Source organism: Tyto alba, unplaced genomic scaffold (assembly GCF_018691265.1).
Source record: "Tyto alba isolate M040663 unplaced genomic scaffold, T.alba_DEE_v4.0 Super-Scaffold_17, whole genome shotgun sequence".
Taxonomy (NCBI): domain Eukaryota; kingdom Metazoa; phylum Chordata; class Aves; order Strigiformes; family Tytonidae; genus Tyto; species Tyto alba.
Window position 1 is genome coordinate 20,692,753 of NW_024881279.1, and position 23,791 is coordinate 20,716,543.

General features: G+C 40.4%; 1 protein-coding gene across 2 annotated transcripts in view; it reads left to right on the forward strand.

The window, feature by feature from the left end:
- The window catches only part of CTNNA1 (catenin alpha 1), a 115,746-nt gene that overhangs the window by 73,742 nt on the left and 18,213 nt on the right, over window positions 1-23,791 (forward strand). For both annotated transcript variants that reach the window (XM_042789971.1, XM_042789970.1), the window contains exons 10-11: window positions 8,872-8,964; window positions 19,802-19,958. In XM_042789971.1, coding sequence (XP_042645905.1) covers window positions 8,872-8,964; window positions 19,802-19,958 — 250 coding nt within the window. The remainder of the gene's footprint in view (window positions 1-8,871; window positions 8,965-19,801; window positions 19,959-23,791) is intronic.

A 23,791-nucleotide genomic window follows, 5' to 3' on the forward strand; every position in this document is an offset into this window, starting at 1 on the left:
TTTTGTGGGGGGGTGGGGGGGGGGCAGGGTTGAATCTGCAAGCTCAGGTTTGTCTTCTACTTGCTTTTATTTTTAAGGTAACTGTATTGCAAGGGAAATATCCTTGCACTGTGGTCTGGAGAAGGGAGGCAGAGTTAGTCCAACCCAAGACTAATTTCCCATTTTAAGAGAGAGTAAAATGTCTCTTCCAAAGAACAAGCACGATTTCTGTAATTTGTCTATAGATAACCTTGGCAGCAATTTAAAGCAAATGTCTTCAGTAAATGACCAGTATAACTCTAATGTGCCCTCTAAAGTCTGACATTGTTCAAGAACGGATGCGCTTTCCTTGTAAGTTCATTTTATTAGTCAACTAATTCATAAATAAATTAAGTTCTACTCATAGAATATGTTTTCCTTACATTCATAATCAGTAAAGTAGGAAAGCCTCGGCAGAAAAAAGTTCTTTCATTTTCCAGCAAAACTGGGTATACAAATTTAATACGTCATACATAAGTAAAGGCAAGTGACCTTTTAATAGGATAACTTTTGTTCTTGTCAGGGTGTTGGGGTTTTTTTTTTTTGAGGCCAATCTTCTAATGCTACACCGAATTATGTATGAAAGGGTCTGTAGAATGCTGGTAGAGATTAAAAATCATGTTGGAAGAGGAGTAAGAGACTTCAGGGTAATCTTTCTATCCAGATCTCCTTGTAAGTACACATGGGAGAAGCAAGGTAATCGGTAATCTGACAGTGAAACTGATGGGAGAGATGAAGTGATTAAAGATGAATTTGAACCCTCTCATATCTGGACAGTGATCGGGCTGTTTGGAGACATTCTTCTATTTGAAAATCATCCTGATTAGCTGCTGCTACATGGATGAGAGGCATTTCTGCCATACCTTTTCCATAGGGGCAGTCGTTACGTTGAGAGTGTGGGGCTTGGTCTTTAAACACTTGGGCCAAGAGAGAGGTGAAGGATGTAGAAGTTGGAGGTGAACAAGGTTAGGGTTTGGCAAACTGTGTTAATGTCCTTTTACCCCACTCAAAACAGCCCAGTATTTACTCTGTTCCTTTTTCCTTTGGAAACAGACAGAAGTATTTAGGGAAGAGGAAATCTGTAAAAGAGGTCAGGAAGTACAAGCACAGTTGAGTATAGGTGCTGTTGACATGATGTCTTCAGAGGTGGGTAAAAAGCAGTAGAGTCCTGGCCTATTTTATTTTCCAGATACTTGAGTCTTAATTCCAACAGGATTTTGAAGTAGTTTTTTGGGTACAGCTTTTATAGATGTGGCATAAATGTTTTAATCCTTGATATATAACTAAAAGCCTTGATGCATGTCTGGATTTTCATCATCTTGGTCATTAGCAATATTGGAATATTAGTCATGTAGTGTCATCAAGGAGTTGCCTGAAGTCTGCATAGAGCTCATTCCTTTTACTATTTTGTCGCCTTCTTCAAGAGCATAATATACTTATAATTACCATTAAACTTGCCATGAACAGTTGTCTGAATCACCAAAAACTGGTTTAAACAGCACAAAGTTGGAAGCCTTTAGTAAGATCATAATGCAGCATGCTCTGAGTGATAAGCCAAATGAGATATGAAAGAATTATGATTTCCACTTTGATAAACATAAAGGCTTCTTTGGATGAAGATAATTATTGAGGTACTGTCCAAATATCACTACTAGAAACACTTTTATTTTAAAGAAAAACATTTGTGTTGCTAAGAAGCATCTAAAATGAGGATTCACTTTGAAAGTTTTAGTTTAAGATCAGATCTACATTACAGATCAGCAGTGTGATTTCTGTCATGGTAGCTCAGATCGACTTGTGTAACTAATGTGTTTTGTGCTTATAACAACATTTTATCACTTTAGCTTGTTTGTCTGAGGAAGGAATCGTCCCTGTGCCAATAGTTACATCTGCTGCTACAGCTGCATCTATGAGGGGCACGGTGCCCACACAGCACACTGGTATTCCTTTACCAGCTCTGCTCTCTGTCAGGTCTATAGAAAGGATAATCTACCAGTCTGGAAATAAAGGTATCTTGTACTGCTAGCACTTTACTACCGTGGATATGTTTTATGCTATAGATGTATCACTTCCCTTCAAACACCTCTTCCCCCTCTTTGATTGAGGAACTTCCCGGTTGGCAAGAGAGAAGTGCTCTCCCTTCTGCACTTGCTGATCAGTAAATGGAGCCCAGCTGAGTTTGTCATGATGCACAAACTCCAGGTTTGCCCAACTCTGTGAAAATTTTCCCTCCTTTATGAAACCTTGACAACATGTGGGGTTGCACTCTGTTAGAGAAGGACGTTTCCTCCGGGTATGGAACAGAGTTGAACAGAGCTTTTGTGGGACAGATATACATAGAATAGCACCAGGTAGCTGGAGGGGTAGTTGGAGATGGCTTGTTTAGGTTGAGAGCCAAATGCAAAGCTATATTCTGATTTTTAGACATACAGATACAACTTGAAAGCTGCAAGTTCTGAGATTTGATCCCAAAAGACAGGTGGTTACACATGAAAATATTAAACAATTACCTCAACATTACATGGTGCAGAAAGTACATAGTGTGTTGTCTCTGATCATCTTCATTTTTCAATCAGTTGCCAACCTGCTAAAATAAAAAATCCTGAAACCCCCATTTCTCATTGTCTAAAACTTTTGAATCAAAAATAACATTTTGCTTGCCAGTTTTGTTCAGTCTAGCTGAAAGTTTCCCTTCATGTGTTTATAACCAGGCTTGAAATTAAAATTGCTGTCATCTGCATAAGGTTGCAGAGTTCTGGAAATAGCAGTTCTCTCAATTTTAGTCCATCGTTCCCCTCAGCGCTTTACTTCTGGAGTCTTACTGTATGCGGATTGTTTTATTTAAAGACTTCTACTATTTTAAGTTAATACACCGGGATTCTGTTGTCCACAATAAGCTCTTGCAAGGTACCTTCTGTGGAGCTGCAGCCGTTTGCAACTACTTAAGTCATATAAAATCACAGAGTAGTTGACAGCATGACTTCTGGTAACTTGCTCCAGAGTCCCTGTGGATTTGAACCGAAGTCCTTCTGCCATCCCTCTGTGCATTAAAGAAGTGAAACTGTTTTGCGTAATTCATAATTAGCTATGCCTCTGCAAAACTAGCGAGTTTATAGGATTATAGCTATAATGCAGATTCTCCCTCATGTGGTACCTGTTAGGACTGGATGTTAAAATGCTCGCATTCGTCCTGAATATTGAGTGTAGTATAGGAGTGAACTAATAAATATATGGACTTTCTGAAAAATAAAGGCTTTTTTTTAAGAGGGATAGAAATTACGTAATTGACACACCTCTTCAGAGAGTCCTCAGTTGCTACTTACTTTTGCAGGAACAGTTGTTTCTGCAGATAAATTAATTTCATGGGCTTTGAGCATCATAAAGTGAATCTGGACTGTTCTTTTAATATAGGGGAGGAAGAAATTAGATGTGCTGAATTTGAATTTTGTGAGAATATCAGATACACTTTTCTTCAGCAGGTACTCAAGAGGAAAATGTTGAATGGCTGCCTGTCCATACTTCTGTTTTGCTTTTAAAATGAGTGATTTTAAGCTGCTTAAAAGTGGGAATTTACATTCCCAGAGAAATTGTAAAATGGAAAGCAAAAAATAGAACAAGAAGCTAAAGTTTTGAAGTTTAATCAGAAATTAAAATGCGAGGAACACCTTTGAAAAGCTTTGTTTCAATGTTGAAATTCCCAAAGTATCTGTGCATACATGGGTATGGTTTTGTTATTTTTGCATAAGGGTTTTTGAGCATCAGATATGATGAGATACTGGTTGATGTTAAACTAAAAAGTTTATCTTTTCAGTTGTAAGACTATCTAAAAACTCTTTAGTTCTGCAATGCTATTTTTACAACTGCAGTTTCAAGTGAGAGTAGTCAGACTCTTCGAATTCAATTAGTGTATGTTTGTCTCCTGCATAGCGATATGTAATCCTTATTTATAACAATGCTGTGTGGCAGAGGCAGCTCTGACAATTTTAAATTATGCAACAATAAACACATTACTGAGGCGCCTTTGGATTACACCATTGCTGGATGATTGCATCCAGCACCCATTTAGGAGGGCTTTGCATACTTGACTTCCTGAAGAAGCTGTCCTAAAAACATGACCTGTAAACAAGGAGGAAAAACTTGGTGTTGCTTCTCTGAAGTCAATCCTGGTGCACAAAGCAAAGACTTTAATACAAACTTTCAGTGTCAGCCTTTGAAATCCTTGAAAAGGAAGATTTAATGTGTTAGAGATTATAGTTCGTTTCTTCTCTTGCATTTTTTTTGTCTTAATGAAAAAGCAAATTGTCAATCCTTTAATAAGCAGTCCCATGTAAAGTAACCCACTACCTAAGCTAGGAAGTCAGTGCAAAGAGAAAGTTTTAACAAGTACAAAGCTGTATGTATCAGTATTCCTTTTTTATTTTCGACAGTGTAGTTTAAGAAGCTCAGCGATGACCCCAAACTCATGTAGTTGAGGTTGCTGTCGTCTTTGAATTGCTGGAAGACATGGCTCCTTAGTCATTGCCTGGACAAATTTCAAGTTTGGGGTTTTTTGTTTGTTCACTTGTTTGTTTGTTTGGGTTTTTTTTAAAAAAGTATTCCAGGTGAAAAGGTAAAAACTGCCTGTTGTCAGAGAAGACAGTTGTCTTCAGCAGCTGACAACACAAAGGTAAGCTGACAAATAGTCACCAATGGAGGAAAAAACTGCTTTAGCAATGTCAAGGTTTTTCCTGATTTAAAATCAGTAAATTCTGAAGAATTAAAATGACTATAATTTCAGATGGAATCACTCTGTGACAGGTAGTACAATATTTTTTTAATATTGGAATTATGCCTTCCTGCTAATAACGTATTCCTGATTGACCCTTTGCACTGAGATAGTGCCTACCTCTAGAAGGAACCCGTTAAATAATGTCTCCTCCAAAGTCATCATCTCATCTTGCAGTACTCTGATGTCATCGTTAATACCGATCAGATTTGAGTTTCAAAAACTGATTAGTGCATGAAACCCACTTTCCAGATGAGTTCATCCAGCTTTGAGTTTTACTTGGCACCGGTTCATTGGTTCAGTTTGTAGAAACGGCAGTGTCCGTGCACATCTCAATAATGCTCAGTGCATTTGTCACTGGGGGTAAATTTAAGCTCATTCATTTAAACATCAGCAGCTGCTTTGGGTCCATCCTGCTTCTTTGGGGTGTGGGGGCTATGCCCCATCTCTGGGATGTGGTTGTATACTCTATCAACTAAGATACTGCTGTAAAAAGATGCTTTTAAACTGGCAGTGCTGCAAGAGGTATCTCTGAACCACGTCAGTCTAGTTTCTCTAGTCAGTCTTCATTCCCAATGTATTTTTAACTTTTTTCAAGAGATTGCTCGTTATGGCTGATTACATTATTTGCGGTTTTTTTGGTCTCCTTTGATGCCTGTGCCAGTAGTGCTTATGTAAAGGGGCTTGATGATATTGAATGCTAAGAATGAACAAATGCAGTGGGAATTCAATTGCTATTTTGCTCTCAAGCACAAGTGTTCTTTCTAAATCAAGTCTGACCACTTACTATGTCAGTCAGCTATGTTGTTGGAGACATGGAGAAACTATTTAATTTACATTTGATTTAAGATGAATTTTTATTTGCTTGAGGTGCTCTGTTTTGGCAGTTTAGAAATGTGTGATTTCCGTGTGCTCTGCACAGTTTAAAACAAATTTGGCCATAGTTAATCTTCACTTCGGCTGCAAAAAATCCCATGTATTATGTGTGCAGGTCAAATAACTGGCCAACACTACCCTATCCTCCCTACAGACAGGGAGTTTGAAGTTGTTTGTCAAATACGATGGGATCTTTCAGGTACTTTGAAAATTAAATTTCTTAGACCAACAACCATGCATCTCAGCCGGTACATGCAATTTTAGAATTCATGCTATAGACCACCTGACAATTAATGACAATTTAAAATACCTCATTGTAATGTCATCTACAACTTGATTAATTAGTTGACAAAGCTCTTCTTAAATTTCAAATTTTAAGAGGTTTGTGAGTGTTTTCCAATAGTTTGACTGAGTCTTCCCATGGGTGCAGTAAACGTTGTGTTGCTGTGAATTTACAGCCGTGTCTGCAGCACTCTGAAGTCATCTCTGCTGCTGCCACATCCCTGCTTCGCTCTGGTGTTCAGCACATAGTTTGCTGGGAAGTTTGTGTGCTAATCTGGCAGAGAGACTAATCCGCCAAAACGAATAGATTTCTTTTGGATGAGCATGCTGAAATGAAGTGTTGAGATTTGGAGATGCAGCAGTAGGATGGGATGTGGCAGCCAACAGTTGGATTGTCTTAAACTGCCAAAGACCCTCAGTCAGGGAAGCACACACGCTTCTTTCATAAAGGTTGGCAGTCCCAGTTGGGCAATTTCTAAAGAAGAATTGCCATCAGTGAGGTATTCAGAAGAAAAATGACTGTTCAAAAATGACTGTGCAAAAAAGCAAAATTTCATCGTGCCATGGCGGGGACACTCAATTATAAACTTCTTTGCCTCTCTGTATTCAGACAGAGTGGCGTTTCTGTGCGCTTGATTCATCACCCTTGGCTTGAGAGAGAGCACAACATCTCCAGATATCGGAGAGGCTGATTTTGTAGAGCTTCAATGTCGCTTTTATTCAGCCCCTACTCAATAGAGCTTTGTGTTCTTCTCGCTCCTAGAGATTGTAACCGCTGCTGCAGAGGCAAAAATGATGTGGAAATATGGACCATAAAAAATATTGGCAAATTGGTGTTTCTCAAAAATATGACCTGTGCTTAAACAACAGCAAAATCTTTATTTGACTTTTAAATCATAGCATCTTACTGTCTTTTGATTTTTTTTTTTTTTTATTTTTTTTTTTTAGCCTCTACAGAAGCGTAATATACTACAGCTTGCTGTGAGCTAGGGATTTTTTAAGACATGGCAAATCTACAGGGGAAAAAACCCCTATGTTCAAAATGAAATCCCTTTCTGATAGGGCATTATAGAGACTACAGCTGTTTGATGACAGAGTGGTGCAGAGAGGAACTGAGCCGGAGACTGTAGCAAATGTGGTAACAGAATGGAGGGAGAAAAGAGCCTTGGCTAAGCTGGGTGCAAACTGCACAACCTTGCGGTGAGCCCAGGACTTGCTGCAACTCCACCTCTTAATACGTAGATCTTGTCCACAAAGACTAGTGGAAAAGAAAGTTGAGGACTAGGACTCTTATTCCTGAAAGCTGGCAGAGTTTTCCATGTCTTATTGATGCTGCATAGTCTTTCTCTCAACTTCAGTTTGTTTTCATCCAAATATATGCTGTTGCCTCTGTTTATTTGGTTGTTTGCTGTTGGAAACATACCTCTCTTCTTGACAGTGCGCCGTTCTTATGCTTTGTAACTTGATTTGGGACTGGAGGGAGGAAGGGGTTGTGCACTTTGCAGTGGGAACTTGCTTTTTTTGGTCCCAAAATGAGTAATGGGATTGATAAAAAACACTATTCAAGTATATTGGCATGTGGTTGACGGTTTGTGGGATAGTAATGTATTCTGTGTGGGAACATCTGTCGTAAGGGAATGGCTTGGGGAGAGGGAAAAACATGTGATATAGCTGCAGATACTACTTCGAAATGAATACACAGGATAGTTTAATTAAAGGGAGAATGGAATTTCCCAAGCTTATAGAGAAAAGTATGTGAAGAAATCTGCTTCACTGGTGTTACTGGACACCTGCTGGCTTGTGATGATGCTTTTACAGCACATTAACTGAGAGGTTTTGCAGGTTGCTCTGTCTCTGAAAGGACAGTACTCGGTGTTCATTTTGGTTCACTTCGTGCTATTTTTACAGCTTTCTGTGTTCAAATGGCTCAGAATAACATGCTTGTCATTCACCTGTCAACTAAGAAATGTAACTTACTTCAGACTTCCTTCCCCTGAGACTAGCTCTGGTATGAGGAATATCTTCAATTACCAAAAAGTTCTGTGCTGTCCCCTTCCTGTATGCTCTTAAAAGTCAGGTGTTTACAAAAGGTCCTCTGTTTCAAGCTGACCTAGTTAAGGATGCTGATGTGCAGCAGGTCAAGGTTTTGGAGTAAAGTTTTTGACATCATGAGATGCTATTCAAATTTTGTGAGAATTGTGGGTGGATCTTCAAGTTCACCTGTACCAGCAAACAGTTTAATTCGATGAATTGCGCCATAAATGGAGGGCTGGAGGAACACCTGCCTGATACTGCAGTCTGACTAGATAAAAAGTACATTGAGTAGTTTAAGCGAAGGCCTTCAAATACCGTTATCCTGTTGCAGAGGTGCCACGTTTTGGGCAAGACCAGCAAAACAGCTCGAGCTTTGCAACACCACTGCACCGCTTGCGTAGGGGAATTGCTTGATGAGCCTCCAGGTTCTTTTCAGTTCTCACACAGTAGGATATAGAAATGTTACGAGAAAATGGGAGCATCCCTATGCTTATGGACATCAGGATACTTAATCTTCAGATGCATGGGAGCTGGATTGTTTTTTTTTTAATTGTGTGGTTGCTGCTGTCTCACTCGAGTGGGAATGGGCTTTGTAACTGTAACTTCAAGTGCTTCCAGTGATGCTCTTGTACATTTTGCTGGAGAGAATTTAACCAAATCAGTCTGTCCTGTTTGAATGACTATGCTTTTATGATAAGATGTGTTACGATCTTATGGCTAGAGAAGGAACAGATGTTATTACTGGTTTCAAAATTGGTTAGAACTGAACAAATGCAGATGCTTTATATTTCATGATGGGTTACTGGTCACTGTTGGGGGTAAGTAAAAGTTTCCTACAGCGGGAAATAAAACCCAATTCTAACAGTTGTGTTTTGTTTTTCCCACCTCTGACATAGGTTGCCAACCTGGCATGTTCCATCTCAAACAACGAAGAAGGCGTGAAATTGGTTCGCATGTCAGCCAGCCAGCTTGAAGCCCTTTGTCCCCAGGTAATGAAGAGCATAAGAACATAAGATACACCCTAGTAAATTGGGCAACCGGTCCTGCTTAGTACATGTTCTGGCCTCTTAGTGGCTGTCTATGGACTTGCTGCAGAACTTGACTTTTTCCTTAATATATGTAGAGAACGAAATGCAGTGTAGGCATCAAGACTTAGAAACTTTAAAATACATGACAAAATAATTAGTGATGTGGATAGGTCTTTTTTTATGTAATAAGTCTGATTTCATTTGGCCAGGGTACTCTAGTAACCTGCAAGACAGTAAACCAGGGAAGCTTCAGTGGTTTACTGTGCACATTCATGTTGCAGGAAGATGTCTTGTGAAGGTGCTACCACTGCCCCTGTGTATGCTGTAAGATGAATTATAGATATATTATTTTTTGCCTGAGTAGAATATAAATATGCCAGGAAAACTTTGTCAGCAGAGCAGGATCAGAGGAAGCTGGCTATGCCTGAAGAGTTTGAACCTGGCTGAGACTACTTTTTAATTAATAACTTTTTAAGGGAAACAAGGAAATTATGTTTATAGAAGCACTAGACTATCCTCTTCCATTTTGCCCGCCATGATGTTTTAAATGTCAACAACTAGATACTTGGATGAACCCCTGCAGACTACGGTGCACTGTCAATTCTTGCCATTTACATTTTTTTAAAGCAACAGGAAATTCAGATCTAAAAATACAAATAAGCCATTGTTGGCAATGAGGAGCTAATGAAAAATACATACTCCAAAAAATTGGTCAAACGGCATTTTATGAAAATAATGTGTATTGTCTCAGGATTATTTGGAATTTGTTCAGTTTTTCCCATATATATTGGTCCTTTTAGAACCAGTCAAAAGGAAACAGAGGTACGTTCACCTGAACCCCTCTCAGCAGGAGGGGAATTTTGAGAGAATAAGTGAATATAGTGTGAAGAGCAAAACCATTTTACTTATACTTTTAAGTAACAGTGCTATTAAATAGGTGAAGGTAGACACCTGAACATAAAACAGGAAATACTGTCTAGGAGGCCTTTTGTCATCTGGGGGTGGACTTCTGTGCTTCCCACTCCTGCATCAGACCCTGGGGCCGGTGCACCAGCTGTGTTGGCTGTGCAGTTCTTTGCCTCCTGCATCTGGGGCAAGTGGTATGTATGGCTTGTTAAAACCAAAGGTCAATTTTTACAGTTGGAACAAAACATGTGGAAGAAAAAGCTTTTAAAAATGCATCTTATCTGTTAGAAGGGCTTGCTCTTTCCTAAAGTAACCAGCTAGGCTGGACGTAAATTTTGTTTTGTTTTGTTTTTTTTCTCCTTATCCCCAAGAATAGGGGTGTCTAATGCATGTAGTTCCAAACAAATACTGATGCTTTTGAAAGTAATAATTTTAAGTTAGGTTTTCTTTGCTTGTAAATCTTTCTGGTAGTTGTCCAAGTCCCTGGTCTTTGATTGTAAATGTTTCTGGTAGTTTTCCAAGTCTGTGGGGGTGTTTCCCCTCCCCATTGCTGAAACTGTGTGCATTTCAAACTCTTCTATCGTTGCTTTTCTAACAACTGCCTATATATTTTATAAAGGAGTAGATTTATTTTAACACCTTTATAGTCAACATGAAATAATTATCAAACTTAAGTAAATAGTCACATCTCCTGAAGCACAGTTGTTAACCTTTGACGTCAGGGATTATGGATAATATATTTAGTAGACGTTGAAAGCTTTGATTATCTATAAATGGACGAGGGCTATAACTGATGGGTTTTGGCTTTACAAAGGTCACATATCTGAACTTCCAAGCCTGCAGTTTAGATGCTCCACTGCACAGTCTTGCATTAATTTCAGGGTCGTCACCAAGAGATTAGTAAATGACACTATAGATGTTCATAGCACTTGAAAGAGTGCTTTTATATTACATTACATGTTCTCTGGTTGATTCTTTAATGCTCTAAGAGTACTTGAACATGTTGTGAATCCTGAGAGATAATTAGGGGCACTTGTCTAAACTGTTTTACAAATGGTGTCTGTGTTTTCTCCTAACAATCCAGAAGTTTGCCTTGTGCCAGTTGAAGCGACACAGCACACTATCATCCCCTTCATCTGTGTTACTGAACGGTCCCCAAACTTTGATTATTCTGTATAATCTCTAAATGCTTCTAGATAAAAGGAACAGCATAGTGAGATTTCGTTTCCTTTTTTAGACAATTATTTTGCAGTTTATTCCTGATAAGCTTCACATCTGCTTCTTAAATCTTTTCAGGTGGCTGTGCTGAACAAACCTGTGAATTAGGCATAAAATACAGATTAAACCCAACATTATATGTGGGGGTTTTTTTGTTTGTTTGTTTGTTTGTTTGTTTTTACTTAGATGATCTTTTTCCAGGAAGATGTTGGATTTGGAATGAGTCAAGTCAATAAGTAATTACAATAGTCTCTGAAACTCAAGTGAATGTATCAACATCACACAGAAATATGATGTATGGAATTTAATTCAAGATATTGCTGTGGTTGAAAGGATGAAACTGAAATTTAATGCACTTGAGTCCCAGGTAACCTCTTAAATAGCTTAGCTGAGTAGAAGCCATTCTGGGAGTAGGGAGCTCCTGTTTAAAGAATGATTTCTGCAGAAATCAATCTGTAGAGTTAATTATAAAAGCTATATCTCAAATAGAGCAGCTATTCAGCCCCTTGCCATAACTAGCCTTTTTGAGCCAGCATCAGGAGTGAGGAACATGCAACACTTCAAACTGATCAGGGGAAAACTTTGGAAGTTTTGTTGGTACAGACAAGAAGTCAGTCATTGCCAGTGCCACCTATGAGTTCAGACATTCTCAAGTTTGAAATTTAATTATTTGAGGAAAAAGAAGATGCTGAAAATTTTTCATGGGAAAAATGTATACAAAAGCAAGCAGCTAAATTTTTTTAGTGTGGCTGTGCTACTGGAAATCAGCTCTTCCTCCAGAGTAACATCATCCTTCCTGTTTGTGAATCCCCAGCCAATTAACACAGAAAATAATGTGAAGTTGAAGACTGAACGTGATATTTAGAGCTCCCATTTGATGGTGCAGAAGGAACTGTTAGGAAGAGCTGTGCATGCTCCATAGTAGCCAGCTGGGTGACTTGTGTTAGTCTGGGTTCACACGGGAGAAATCAGGCAGCATTGGAGGAATCACTGGTGGTGTTCTTCAGGAAGCCTTGACTCACAGACCTGCCTGAATTTTTTTGAGGATATGCGTTGCTGAAAGTCTGTCTATCAAAGTGAAACAACTTTGGTGGGAGTCACCTGCAGTCCTGCAGCTTCATGCCTTGCTAGGTGAGGGGGGAAACCACCAGTCTGTTGTGGGTTAAGATGAAGGAACACAAGTCCTTCATCCTTGTAGTTAAACGTTTAAAAAAAAACGAACACTTAAGATGTCTTTCATGATGGAAATGGAAAAATACTGCTGTGAAGTGCTTGGAATAGTTGCCTGTGCTTCCATTTGCCTAGCAGAGTGCTGGGGGAAGTTTTATTTGCCTTCTTGCTAAACACAGAGCTTGCCAATGGTAAATTAGCAAAAGATTTTGTTTATCTCAACTCAAAAACCTGGATCCTCGCTCATAACTCTGGCTTCTGAGTTCTGTTTCCAAGAAGTACTTGCTTTGGGAGCCTGCAAAAGCTGTTTTGTAACAGAATTTTGCATTAAAGATGTCTGAGAAGAGAGCTTAACCATAGGAGTGTTTCTGATCATACAAAGCTGTAGGTGTTTAGAAAGCAACAATGAAAATATCCCAGTACAGCTCTTGAAAGGAAAAAGTATTGCTCCAGCCTTTTGATGTTGACAGTCTGCAGTTACTTGCAGCTGCTTTTACCAGCTATATGTTGACTTTCTCATTCTTTAAAACCCCTGTGAATTTCGTCTATAGACTTCTAACCAAATTGGTGTCCGGCTGAGAGTTTTAAAAAATAATTATGGATTAAACTTTCCATCAGTTTGGATGTTTGCTTCTGCCTGCCAGCAAAAGCTGGAGCCTGTTGCCCTTGAGACTGATCATCATCTGGGCAGTGGGTTGCAGGAGCAGGGTAGATGTGCTCCTCCCTGGTGTGGACAGGCTGGACCTGTTCTCCCATCTGTAAGGCAGGGCTCTCTCTTAGCCACTGTTGGCTGCCTTTCTCCTCTGCTGCCCCAATAGCACATCCACCTTAGAAGCATTGGGAGGGCACCAGGCAGCATCTCTGCCTGTCCTTTCTGTGCTCCCGCTATGTGTACCTTAGCACAGCCAGTGTTTGGTGCAGCTTACCAAGTGGGTGTTGCCCATTAAACAGACTCAAGGTAATTCTTGGATTAAACTACATTTTTTATAAAAATACATTGGCTCTTCTGATATTAACAACTTGTTTTAATAATTGCTCTTCCACATCCTTGTATTCCAGTTTTGAAATGCTTGAAAAGCAATTTGCTGCTTATAGATGTCTGATGAGGCAGATGGTTACTTATGCTGATCACACTTACTGACACAAATAGACAAAATACCAAAGCTTAAGGAATCCCATGTAGAGGTTCCAAATAACACAAAACCTTTTGTTGAAAAGTTGCAGCATCTTGGAGAAACAAAAAACCCCTCCAATCCACCCCCTCAAATCAACCAAACCCAAATGTGACCAGCAGACTTTCTCTTCTCCTTGAGTCCCCAGTTACTGCCAGTTCCCTGGTGGCTGTTGGAGGAGGTAACCTCAATTTTCTTACAGTTAAGACTTAACATGGAACAATTGTCTCCTTTTTTTCTTATTTTTGAAAGACTGTCAGGTTTTTTGAATGTACTAACTAGCAGATCTATCTCCAGACTGTTTAATTACAGGTGCTTGAAGCATTTTATTGGCATTGAGTAGAAATGCTTATGTTAAAAGCTTAACACTTGGGTTGCAGTTTTGTATCATGCAGGCTTGATGTGAAGAAGAGCCAGCACAGGACAGGAGTGGCCATCAAAGAAACAATATTAGAAACTCGAGCAGTTACTGATGCTTAAAAAGAAGCAAAGATAGGAGAAAGGGATTCAGTTCTATAGAAGGAGGTATGTTAGTGTGTAAGGACCCTGTGTTTTCATTGCAGGCACAGTATGATCTGTGGAGTGCAGTACCAGAACAGCTTCCAGAAAAGACACAGTCTTGAAACCCCCAAAGCTTCAGCACTTGAAGTCGGTGAAATACAAAATGAAGCAACACAAATAGACACCAAAACAAATGGCACCAAAATTCTTGCAGCTTCTACATTGACTGGTACTATAATTCCAGTCCTCAGCTACAAATTAAAATGCTTTTTCCATATACAGGGAAGTTGATAGGATAATTATCTGGGCACAATATGCAGATAGTAAACACTTTAACAGTAGTATCTGCTAAACTGGAAAAGGTCATGTTATTCCAGTAAAAGTGCATATCTCTGGGTCATTATAGCATTGTAACACCAATAGCAAATATCTGCAGAGATGCCTGCACTCACTCTGTGTGCAACTTGCAGGAAAGGAAAATGCTCAAAGTACCTTTTCTACCTTGGAACAAAGTATCAGAAATCAAAGCTAACTTTTCCTCCTTCTTTTGGTGCATCAGCCTCCATACAGTTGCTGGTCACTGCCATTATAGCTAGCAAAAGTGCAAAACAATCTTCTGTATGTTTTGCTTTCAGGCATTTCATCTCATCAGAGCCTGCAGAGTGCTTTTGCTGTATTGAAGTATGTAGAAGGTTAGCACACGACAGCATGTGGATGCAAACCTGGGGTTGAATGTAGCTGGAAGCGATTTAAATGTCCTGCTTATGAACCTTTTTTCCACTCAGAGCAAAATGCAATTAGCAGCAGGGAAGGAGACATGAGTAGGGTGAACGCTGGAGGTAACTTTGGCATCTGGCATATGTAAAATTATATTATGAGCAACTTCTTACAAACTGTCAGTGAGCAAGCTACCTTTTATTTTTAATACAGAAAAATATGGGCATTAAAATCCACCTGGGCAAGGGGAGAGTCCTGGATGGGCTCAGCTTGTGCGGCAGCTTTGGTGGCAAGGTCATGAATTCATCTGTTGATCATTTGGAAGGCTGTGATTCAAGAACTGTGGGTTTGTTTCTACCGTACAACTAGCCCTCCATATCACAGGAGCATTTTGTGAGGCAGCAATAAAATAGAGCAAATGAGGGGCACTGCATGCTGCAATCACCAGTTTTGGCAGATTGAATAAGAGACTTCTTCCACTCAGCCTTGCGCTGAGGTTGCTCCAAAAGGCAAAGCTGAGATCACTGCTGCTGTCCTGGCGCGCTCTCAGATCTTCCCAAAGCAAATCTGATCCTGCGGTGTGCTTGATGAGCTCCCTTTCACATACTCCAGAATAAAACTCATCCCAGCTGGGGTTTGATTTATGTGTGTCCCTTATTTGTCTGCCCCTGAGATGATAGCAGATGTGTAGGTGCTTGTTTTATTAGCTTTCTTTTCTCCCCCCCCCCCCCCCCCCCCCCCCCAAATGCAAAGTATCCTGGATTTGAAGGCCATGGACCTACTTTACGACTCAAAGCCACAAGAAAGCTGGTAAATCAAGATCTTTGTTTAAAAACAAAACCCCAGTGAGTTACTTCAGAACTGCAGACATTTTGGTTGTAAAGAAAAGGTGTGTAGTGAGGAGAAGGGAAGAGGACTGGGTCTTTGTTTTAGAACTTTTGAAACTGAAAAACTCCTTTTTATTGTAGCACAGTAGCATCCTAAAACCAATACTACATGAAACAGGGCAAAGTTAAACCAGCTGCAGGAAGAACAGTGTCCTGTAAAGAGCAAAAAGTCCCTATCAAGAAGACTGAGGCAAAAATTAAGAATTGCTTATAGCCGTTGAAAGGGAGAGTTATGTGGCTTACAGACGTTGTGTTCACCGAGACTGTATTAAGAGACAACAGGTACAGACTGCAGTGTAAAGTAAGTTTTCTTCTCCCAGGTGATGTTTCTTCCTTTGTCTGTGCCAGCCAAGTGTTCATAACTGTTCTTTGTAGGAACACCACCATATGTAAGAGTTTTCATTTAGCCTCTCTGTCTTTCAGATGGGGTGCTATAAAGGTGAGGCCTTTCTAAATTCAATCTAAAACATTTATTTCTGGGTGACCCAGTGGCTTTAATTTACCCACAAATGTATCTAAGGTTAAGGTGTTTTCTGTCCTGGAACAGCTGTGCTTTTTAAGAGAGCTTCTGGGCAAAGTAGCTGCAGTCCTGTAACCCAGGCAGAAGTAATTTTTAAGGGAATCTTGGAGAGTTCTGCCCTGCACAGGTATAAATATATAAATTCAGTCTGACATCTTTAGTTTCAATAGGATAAATAAATAAATAAATAAAGCAGCAGCTTCTTCCCGTGAAAAACATGAGAAGAGGATTTGAGGTACAGATTGAGACATTAATTGCAAGTTTTCTGAATCCTGAGCCTCGCGGATCTCAGGGTGTGCGCTGCCAAGTCCTGGCTGCTGCTGCAGGAAGCTGCGAGGTGGAGGAGAGCGACTCCAAGTAACTCGCTGGAACCATGCTGTCGAGCGTTGGGCTGTTTGACTTGAACATTGCAATTGCTACATGAAACAAAGCACCGATAAAAATAGTGTGTTTTCTTGCCATGCTTCATTTCCTTCTGGAGAGTCTCAAAATGTCCCTGTTTGATTCTTTTCTTTGTACGACTTCAGTGAGTCATTGTGATCACAGTGCTCTGGCAGCGTTTTGAAAAGCTCTGAAATGCAGAATATTTCCCTGAGATTGCCAAATATTTTACATGGAAGCGGCTACATTTCGATAGTCTGGACATACTTCCTATTTTTTAAACTATATAGATAGATATATATATCTCCTTCCTGTAAGAGTCACTCATATTTTAAATTAATTGCCCAATGCTTCATTTTTTGGGGGCGAGAAGTAATAGTGTAGTCTAACCAGTCCCCCCCCACAGTGTTCATTTTTAGATAAAAGAATCATAGTCCAGCTACATACACAGACTATTTAAGATCTGGCATCCCTGTCCTTTTCCCATGTCTATCTAAGCATCTGTTGGAAAATGAATCAGCCACTCTGTACTTCATACCAGGCATCATGTAAGAGCATGTTTACTTGAACAGATAATTTGCAGGGTTTTGTCAGTAATCCCTGGGACATTGCTTCAAGCAGACAGGTGAGACGTGTCCAGGATAACTTGCCCACATAAATGCAAAGCTGTACCTGGGGTGAAGGGTTTCATCACCCCTGCTAAAACTGAATGTTGTGATCACTTTGCACATGGAGATAGAGTATGTGCTACGAGAAAGGACTGTTGAGCTGTATCTGCTGTCTTGAATTTCCTCCTGAGCACATGCATACCTCTGTGGGTTTCCTAAGCTGTAGTTTTGTCTTTAGTTCTCCAGCGATGCTTGATAGCCTTCGATTTCCCCACCAGGTTGTCCTCATCATGTAGCACTGCTGGCTGCTTTCCAAATGCAGGACATGTCTGCTTGTAAGGGAGAACTTGCATGTTAGTTTTGCTTGGCCATTTTTTTTTTTTTTAAATAAGTTTGCCTTGGCCATGTGTTTTTGCTGCTATAGTGTCTAAAAAAAAAAAATGCCATTTTTCAGTTGGACAGACTACCGGTTGGGAGGACGATGGAGCAGCTTTGTGCCTCCTGCATTTGGATTTGGTGACAACACCCTGTTTGAATTTCTTGAGCACTTGCAGAGCCCTCTATCTATGACAACTCTTCCATTACGTGTGAAGAGTTGCTTAATGTGGGCACCTGGGGTTGGGCATGTGCTGTTGACAAAGATTAATTGTTCAGACAGACGCTGTTGTCCAGACATACATCACAGAGGTACACAGGCCATATGTTTCTTTGGAATTAATGCTGACCTGTCTCTGTGCTTAAAGGATGTTTTCACATCTGATCTTAGCCAAGGCAGCTAGAAGAGAGCAGCAGAAGATGTCCTGACCCTTGGTATCGTCATCTTCTCTGTCTCAGAAGTTACAGTCACTAGCAGGATAAAAGCTGAGGGCGGATTCTGGAGTGTTGTCGGGTTCACCCTTTTTGTTTGCAGGACACTTGTTATTTGGATTCATCTTCATGAAACTTTAGATGTCTAGATTTTGCTTGATGGGTGGATAATTCATTGCATCAATCAGACCGGGGCAAGAAACGGCAGTGGCTAGACTTAAGAGGCAGGGCTCTTGAGCATAGGACAGGTTCCATTTCTAAAACCTCTATTTCTGTTTGATTTTTAAATTGTTAGCATCATTTTCATGGGTGTTGCAAGGCTTTTTTCGGGGCTTTCAGGACTTTAGAACCATGATCTTAATGGGTAGCATGAGCAAGGATAGCAGAGCAGCATGGGCCATGGCTGGCAGCAGGTCCCTCTCTCTGAAGGGATGTCACACCCAGAAGGTGTGACTGCAGTGGCTGGTTTGAGGGGGGGAAGCAGCAGAGGACCCTTATGTTCTTCGTGAAGGACAGGGGCACTGTCATTATTGCCAGGGCTCAAAGGTGTGTTTCGTCTCCGCAGGTCTCCTGAACAGGTTGCCTCTCACCCCAAATTGTTTCTCACATTTGTCTGTGTTATCAAACTCAGAGCTCATTTTCATTTGTGACCCAGGCTTGCAGCCTCCATCTCCACAGGCAGGATGAGCGTGGAGAGCAGTATAGCTTTTCCGTGGATTTTCCTCAGTCACTGCTGATTTCTAGCATCCCTTGGGTGAATCAGCCTCCTTCTCCTGCCTGATTCATTCAGTGCTATCGTGGTATTTTTGACATCACCATCATTTCCATGTTTAGTGCGTTATATATATTTTTAAATGCTTTATGACACTCTTAAATGAAGCAGGTAAAGAAAGTAGATATTGGAAAACCAGGAACATCTGGTGCTTGCATGTTTTGTTCGGCAACTTTGTTAAATTAATACAGTCCTGAAGTAGAGAGGAAAAATTATACATTGAACTTGTAAGTTAATTAGCTCTGACTCTCAGGTGTTTGAAAACGAGGTTAGGATTGTCATGTTGGTCTGACTGCGGATGGTTTCTCACGCCTGACGTGTTTCCAGGTCATTCTGCTGGAACAACGTGCAGCAAGAACAGGAGCAGGTTTTTGAGGTTGCTTTCTTCCTGCACCCAGAGAGGCTTTTTGGTCATTTAACTGACCAGTGAGTTGGCACAGCGTAAACTTTGTTGCCCAGCAGTATGTGTAGCATTTGTTCTGCTTAGAAAGACAAGGATCTGGAGTAAATTACAGTCTTAAGGTTTGAAGAAAATTAGTAGGGGGGTTGTTCAGGAGGAGCATCAAATAGTATCTTCTCTTCCTGTTCCCTGGCCAATCTGGCTCTTCCATAGCCATAACAGAAATCTTAAGATTCTGTAACAATTACTGACAAAGTACAGGGTAAAGCTTTAAAGAAAAGAAGATAAATACAAAATTTATCTTTAATTTTGTATTTGCATATTGTTTCTACTTCAGACTGTGTAAGATTAATCCTTTTCTGACCTTTTTTCTCAGGTTGTGGCAAGTAGCTTAGGAAAAGCAGCCTCCAGTATACTAAATGTCATCCTGTCTGAAGTACTTAACAACACAACCTGCGCTCAGAAAGCAACACCTTTTTAACATGAGCTGTTAAAGAAAGGTGAAGCTAGCTCTTGTGAATACTTGCCAACTGTTTTTACTTGTAATAACTAACCTTAATAAATGTGGAAGCAGGTATGAGTTGGATGTGAGAGCAACAGAATAAAATACTTGTGAGTTTGAATATCAAGTTCTTGAAAACTTACTAAACTTGCTTTGCTGTGGAGTTCATTGGATAAACACACAGAAACTAATTGTTTTGTTGAGGATGTGTTTTAAAAATCTGGAGGTGGTTTTCAGGTCATTAATGCTGCACTGGCTCTGGCTGCTAAACCCCAAAGCAAACTGGCTCAAGAAAACATGGATCTCTTCAAAGAGCAGTGGGAGAAGCAGGTCCGCGTGCTGACGGATGCTGTCGATGACATCACTTCCATTGATGACTTCCTGGCTGTATCAGGTAATCAGGGGGTCGATCCCAGAAATAATCATTCTCGTAACCGAGCTTATTCCTGGAAATAGGTGGTTTCTACACGTGTTCGGGAGTCTTCTCGGGTTTTTGGAAGGGTTGGTGTTGGTACACTTCACCTGGCAAGCGTCATCTTCTGCCAAGCGAGGTGTGAAAATAGAGCAGGAGATCTTGGCACAAGGAGAGGAGGTATTTTTATAGCGTGAAAACAGTGATAGTTTAGTTCAGCAGGTACTCTAGAAATCTGTCATTGCACTTACAGCGTGTGCATGCATAAATGTATATATTTACATGTCAGTAGACAGATCGGCTTAAACATAGCGAAAGACACTTTATGTCTCAAGATTTTGAATTGCTAGCTGAATTGCAGATGAATTACCATCTAGCTACTGTAGACAAACCTCACCGGTAACACTGGGGGAAATAGAATATGTTTATGTGCAAGTTATGAACTCGCAAAAAAGACGATCGTTCAATTCACCTTAGACGCTTCTTATGTAAATAAAAATGAATATCAAACCATAGTCATACAAGTTAATTAAAATAAAACTGTTCATATAGAAAATGTTCCGTGAATATTTTTAACCATGTCAGCTTCAGTAAAGTTTTTAAAATTTTTAAAAAAGATTAGATTGTTGTAATACCATTTGGCAAAGTGCTTGCCAAGATAATCTGTTCTATCAACATCATTGATAAAGACCCACTATTAGCTGCCATGACCTGGAAATAAGAGGGGCGTTTTTATTTCCACATCCTCTAATTCTGCTCTAGTCAGAGGACATGGTGATATAACTGCATGAGTTGTGTCTGCAACAGCGTTCACAAATTACTGCTACAAACTGGGGGTCTAATTCTCCTGGTGCAAACAGGTTTGGGCATCTCAGGTGACCTAAAAACTCGAGTTGTAAAGAAGGATTTTACAGGAAGATGTATGGCGTCAGAAGTACCAAGTGAACATAGGTAGAAAATGTAGATGAAAAATTAAGGTCCTGAAGTAAAAGGCCATCTTTTTTTAATAATTAAAAAACAAACAAACGAAAAACCAAGTATTGTTTCTATGATGAGTCACCTGTATTATCATACATGTTGTATTGTGGTTCCCTGGGTTCTGAATAAAAATTTTCTTTGCAATGAGTTAACATAAACTTATTAGGCAATCGAATGTCCTAGTTCTTTGTATCTGTCTGCTCGTCGTTACAGCAGTAGTTGAAATTGCACAGCTGTGAGGAGCCTATTTCTGGGGAAATATATTTAGAGAGAATTATGTGCTGAAGTTCACGGCTCCACTTGGAGCTTGTCCGCAAGTATACAAAACATTTTAAAAAGAAAAAGCTGTTAGTCTGTGAAAGTGCAGTCTATATAAAGCTGCCTTACTGTATTTTACTCACGGGTGAGGATCAAAATTGGTCCAGCCACTGGAGCTGAGTGGTCTTCATCCTTGTGTAGGTCATCTGAGGAGATGGGTACTCTGCTTTTGAGGGGACAGGTCATGGTGGAGGCCCGCTGCCGGGTTGCTTGAGGAGTTTCAAGGGCTTGGCAATACTCAGGGAACGCTGCTTTTCTGGGGCAGTGGCAGGCTGACTCAGGAGAGAGTTCACCTCGAGTGTCTGCTTGTCACCCAAAATGATGCCATGTAAATGCTGTAGTTTGAGACTACTTCAGATGCTCAAGTGCAGCCAGCAATTATTTGTATGTGCTGCGTTATCAAAGAGATGCTAGAAAAATATTAAAGCAATAAATATTACTTTAAATATTTGTTTGAACTTTGATAAATGTTTTCTATATAAATGCCACAGCTCCAGTTTGTCTGCTACAAGGCTAAACATCTCTTTGGATAAAATCGTGATGGGTATGATTTAATACCAGATTTCATTTGGGGTTATTAGGAAGTTTGTGTCAGTTTGTATCTGTTATTAACTGGAATGTAAGCAGAATTTAAACGAGTTGTTGTGAGTCTGGGTGTGCATGCATTAAAAAACCCTTACATTCCTACAACATGTTGTGCTGTTCATCAAGAAATATGTGCTTCATTGTTCAGCTTATGCTACAGAATTGTATCAACTATCCACAAGTAAAGGCTTGGTGAAAAAGATGTTGGTTTTAGATAATAGCAGAATATGGTAGAAGAAGGATACTTAAATCCACAGTGTTGCAAATAAGCTTGCAGGTTACGTTTTAGGGAGGGCATAGCACAAGAAGGGCCCTGTTGAATTAGGACAGCAGTCTGGTGATGGCTAATTGTCAAGGCATAAGAGATTAATAGCAGAGGAGTCCTGTAGCCTGAAGATCTTTCCTTAGATTCTCCCAACCATGAGTGATTTGCAGCTCAGGAAGCGCCAGCATCAGAGCTGCTATCTCCTGAACAGTCCTTGACAGATTTTTCTCATTTAAGCTTGTGTTAGTTGCTCTTTCGACCATTATAAACCGCTGGCATCTCCACCATCCTGTGAAAAATTCACGGCTTAACTGTGCTCTGTGTGAAGAACCCCCTCGTTTTTACAGTGTCACTTACTTGCTTCATTTGATGCCCCTTGTTGTAGTAGAAGACGGTGAAGAGGTTTTTCCCCTACTCGCTTTCTTCATGCTGTTTGTAAATGTACAGACTTCTGTCGTACGCTTACTCAGTCATCTCTTTCTTGACTGCAGAGTCTTTGCCTCTTTCATTATTCCTCATTTCAAAGCTTTTCTGTACCTTCTGTAATTCTTATCCCTCTTGTCAGTGCCTTCCCTATGCACTCTGGGTACGTCTGTATGCCCACTATCTCTGTTCTTTAGAGCAGTTGCTGATAGCACCGTGTCATTGTCAAATTCAATGTTCTGAAATTACCTGGATCTCTTTTGAAACCATCTAAAAAAACTCATTCCACTTGTTGCCTTCTGTTCCTCTGCCGCTGACAGAGGTTTACGCGAGACTCTGCCCGTCACAGTGGAGCTATTTGGTTTTAAGAGCCTCCAGATTAATATTGCCTGGGCCCAATGATTGTCCTTCTTCATTACAACGTGAATACTGTATTTACAAGCGTATGAACACTCGAGTATTTGTTCCATAACCACGTCTACTGACACTGCTGCTTGACCTGGTTCCTCCAGCGTCCCTTGTCAAGAGAGGGTCCAGCACGGACTTTGTTCCGAGACCTGCTATAGGGGACACAGCAGAGAAGCAGAGTTACATTTATGCATCTGTGGCTTTATCTCCTGACTGCTGTTCTTAGGTTTTGATCTCCTGTAGCCCCCAGACACCCTCACAGACTTCTTGGGATGTTTGGAAAAGGATTTCTTAATCCCTTTAACAGGGAGATGGGTGGAGGTGGAAGGTGTTTGTTGGTTATGGATTGAGGATTGACAGTCACAGGGGACTTTTAATTCTGTTAGCTTTTCACAGTTTTCTGTATTTCCTTCTTTGCTCTAAAAATCATTTTTATTGGTTGCCAGACCACATCATCTTTTCCTTATAGTTATTTTGGTAGGACGAGATCCCTTTGCCATCGACTATGTTATATTTTTTTTCTCCTGCTCAGCAACAGGCAGGCTGTTAGCTTTGATGCAGGACAGCATTGTCACGTCCCTGAAGGTGCTGGTGGTGGACCTGTGTGTCAGCATTTCCTGGGCTCTGCCACCCCGGCCTCAGCAGATGGCATTTTGTGCCAGACACTTGTGATCCATATGCCTGTAGGACAGGTAGTGGTGTGTGTGTATACAAGCACACAGAACAGTGTTGAATCTTATTTGTTACCATCCAACGAGAGAGCATAACCAGAGTGGATGCACCTGGCAGTGCTGTACTTCCCCAGGGCCCCTTGCAGACTGCCCCGTGGCAGGGTTGT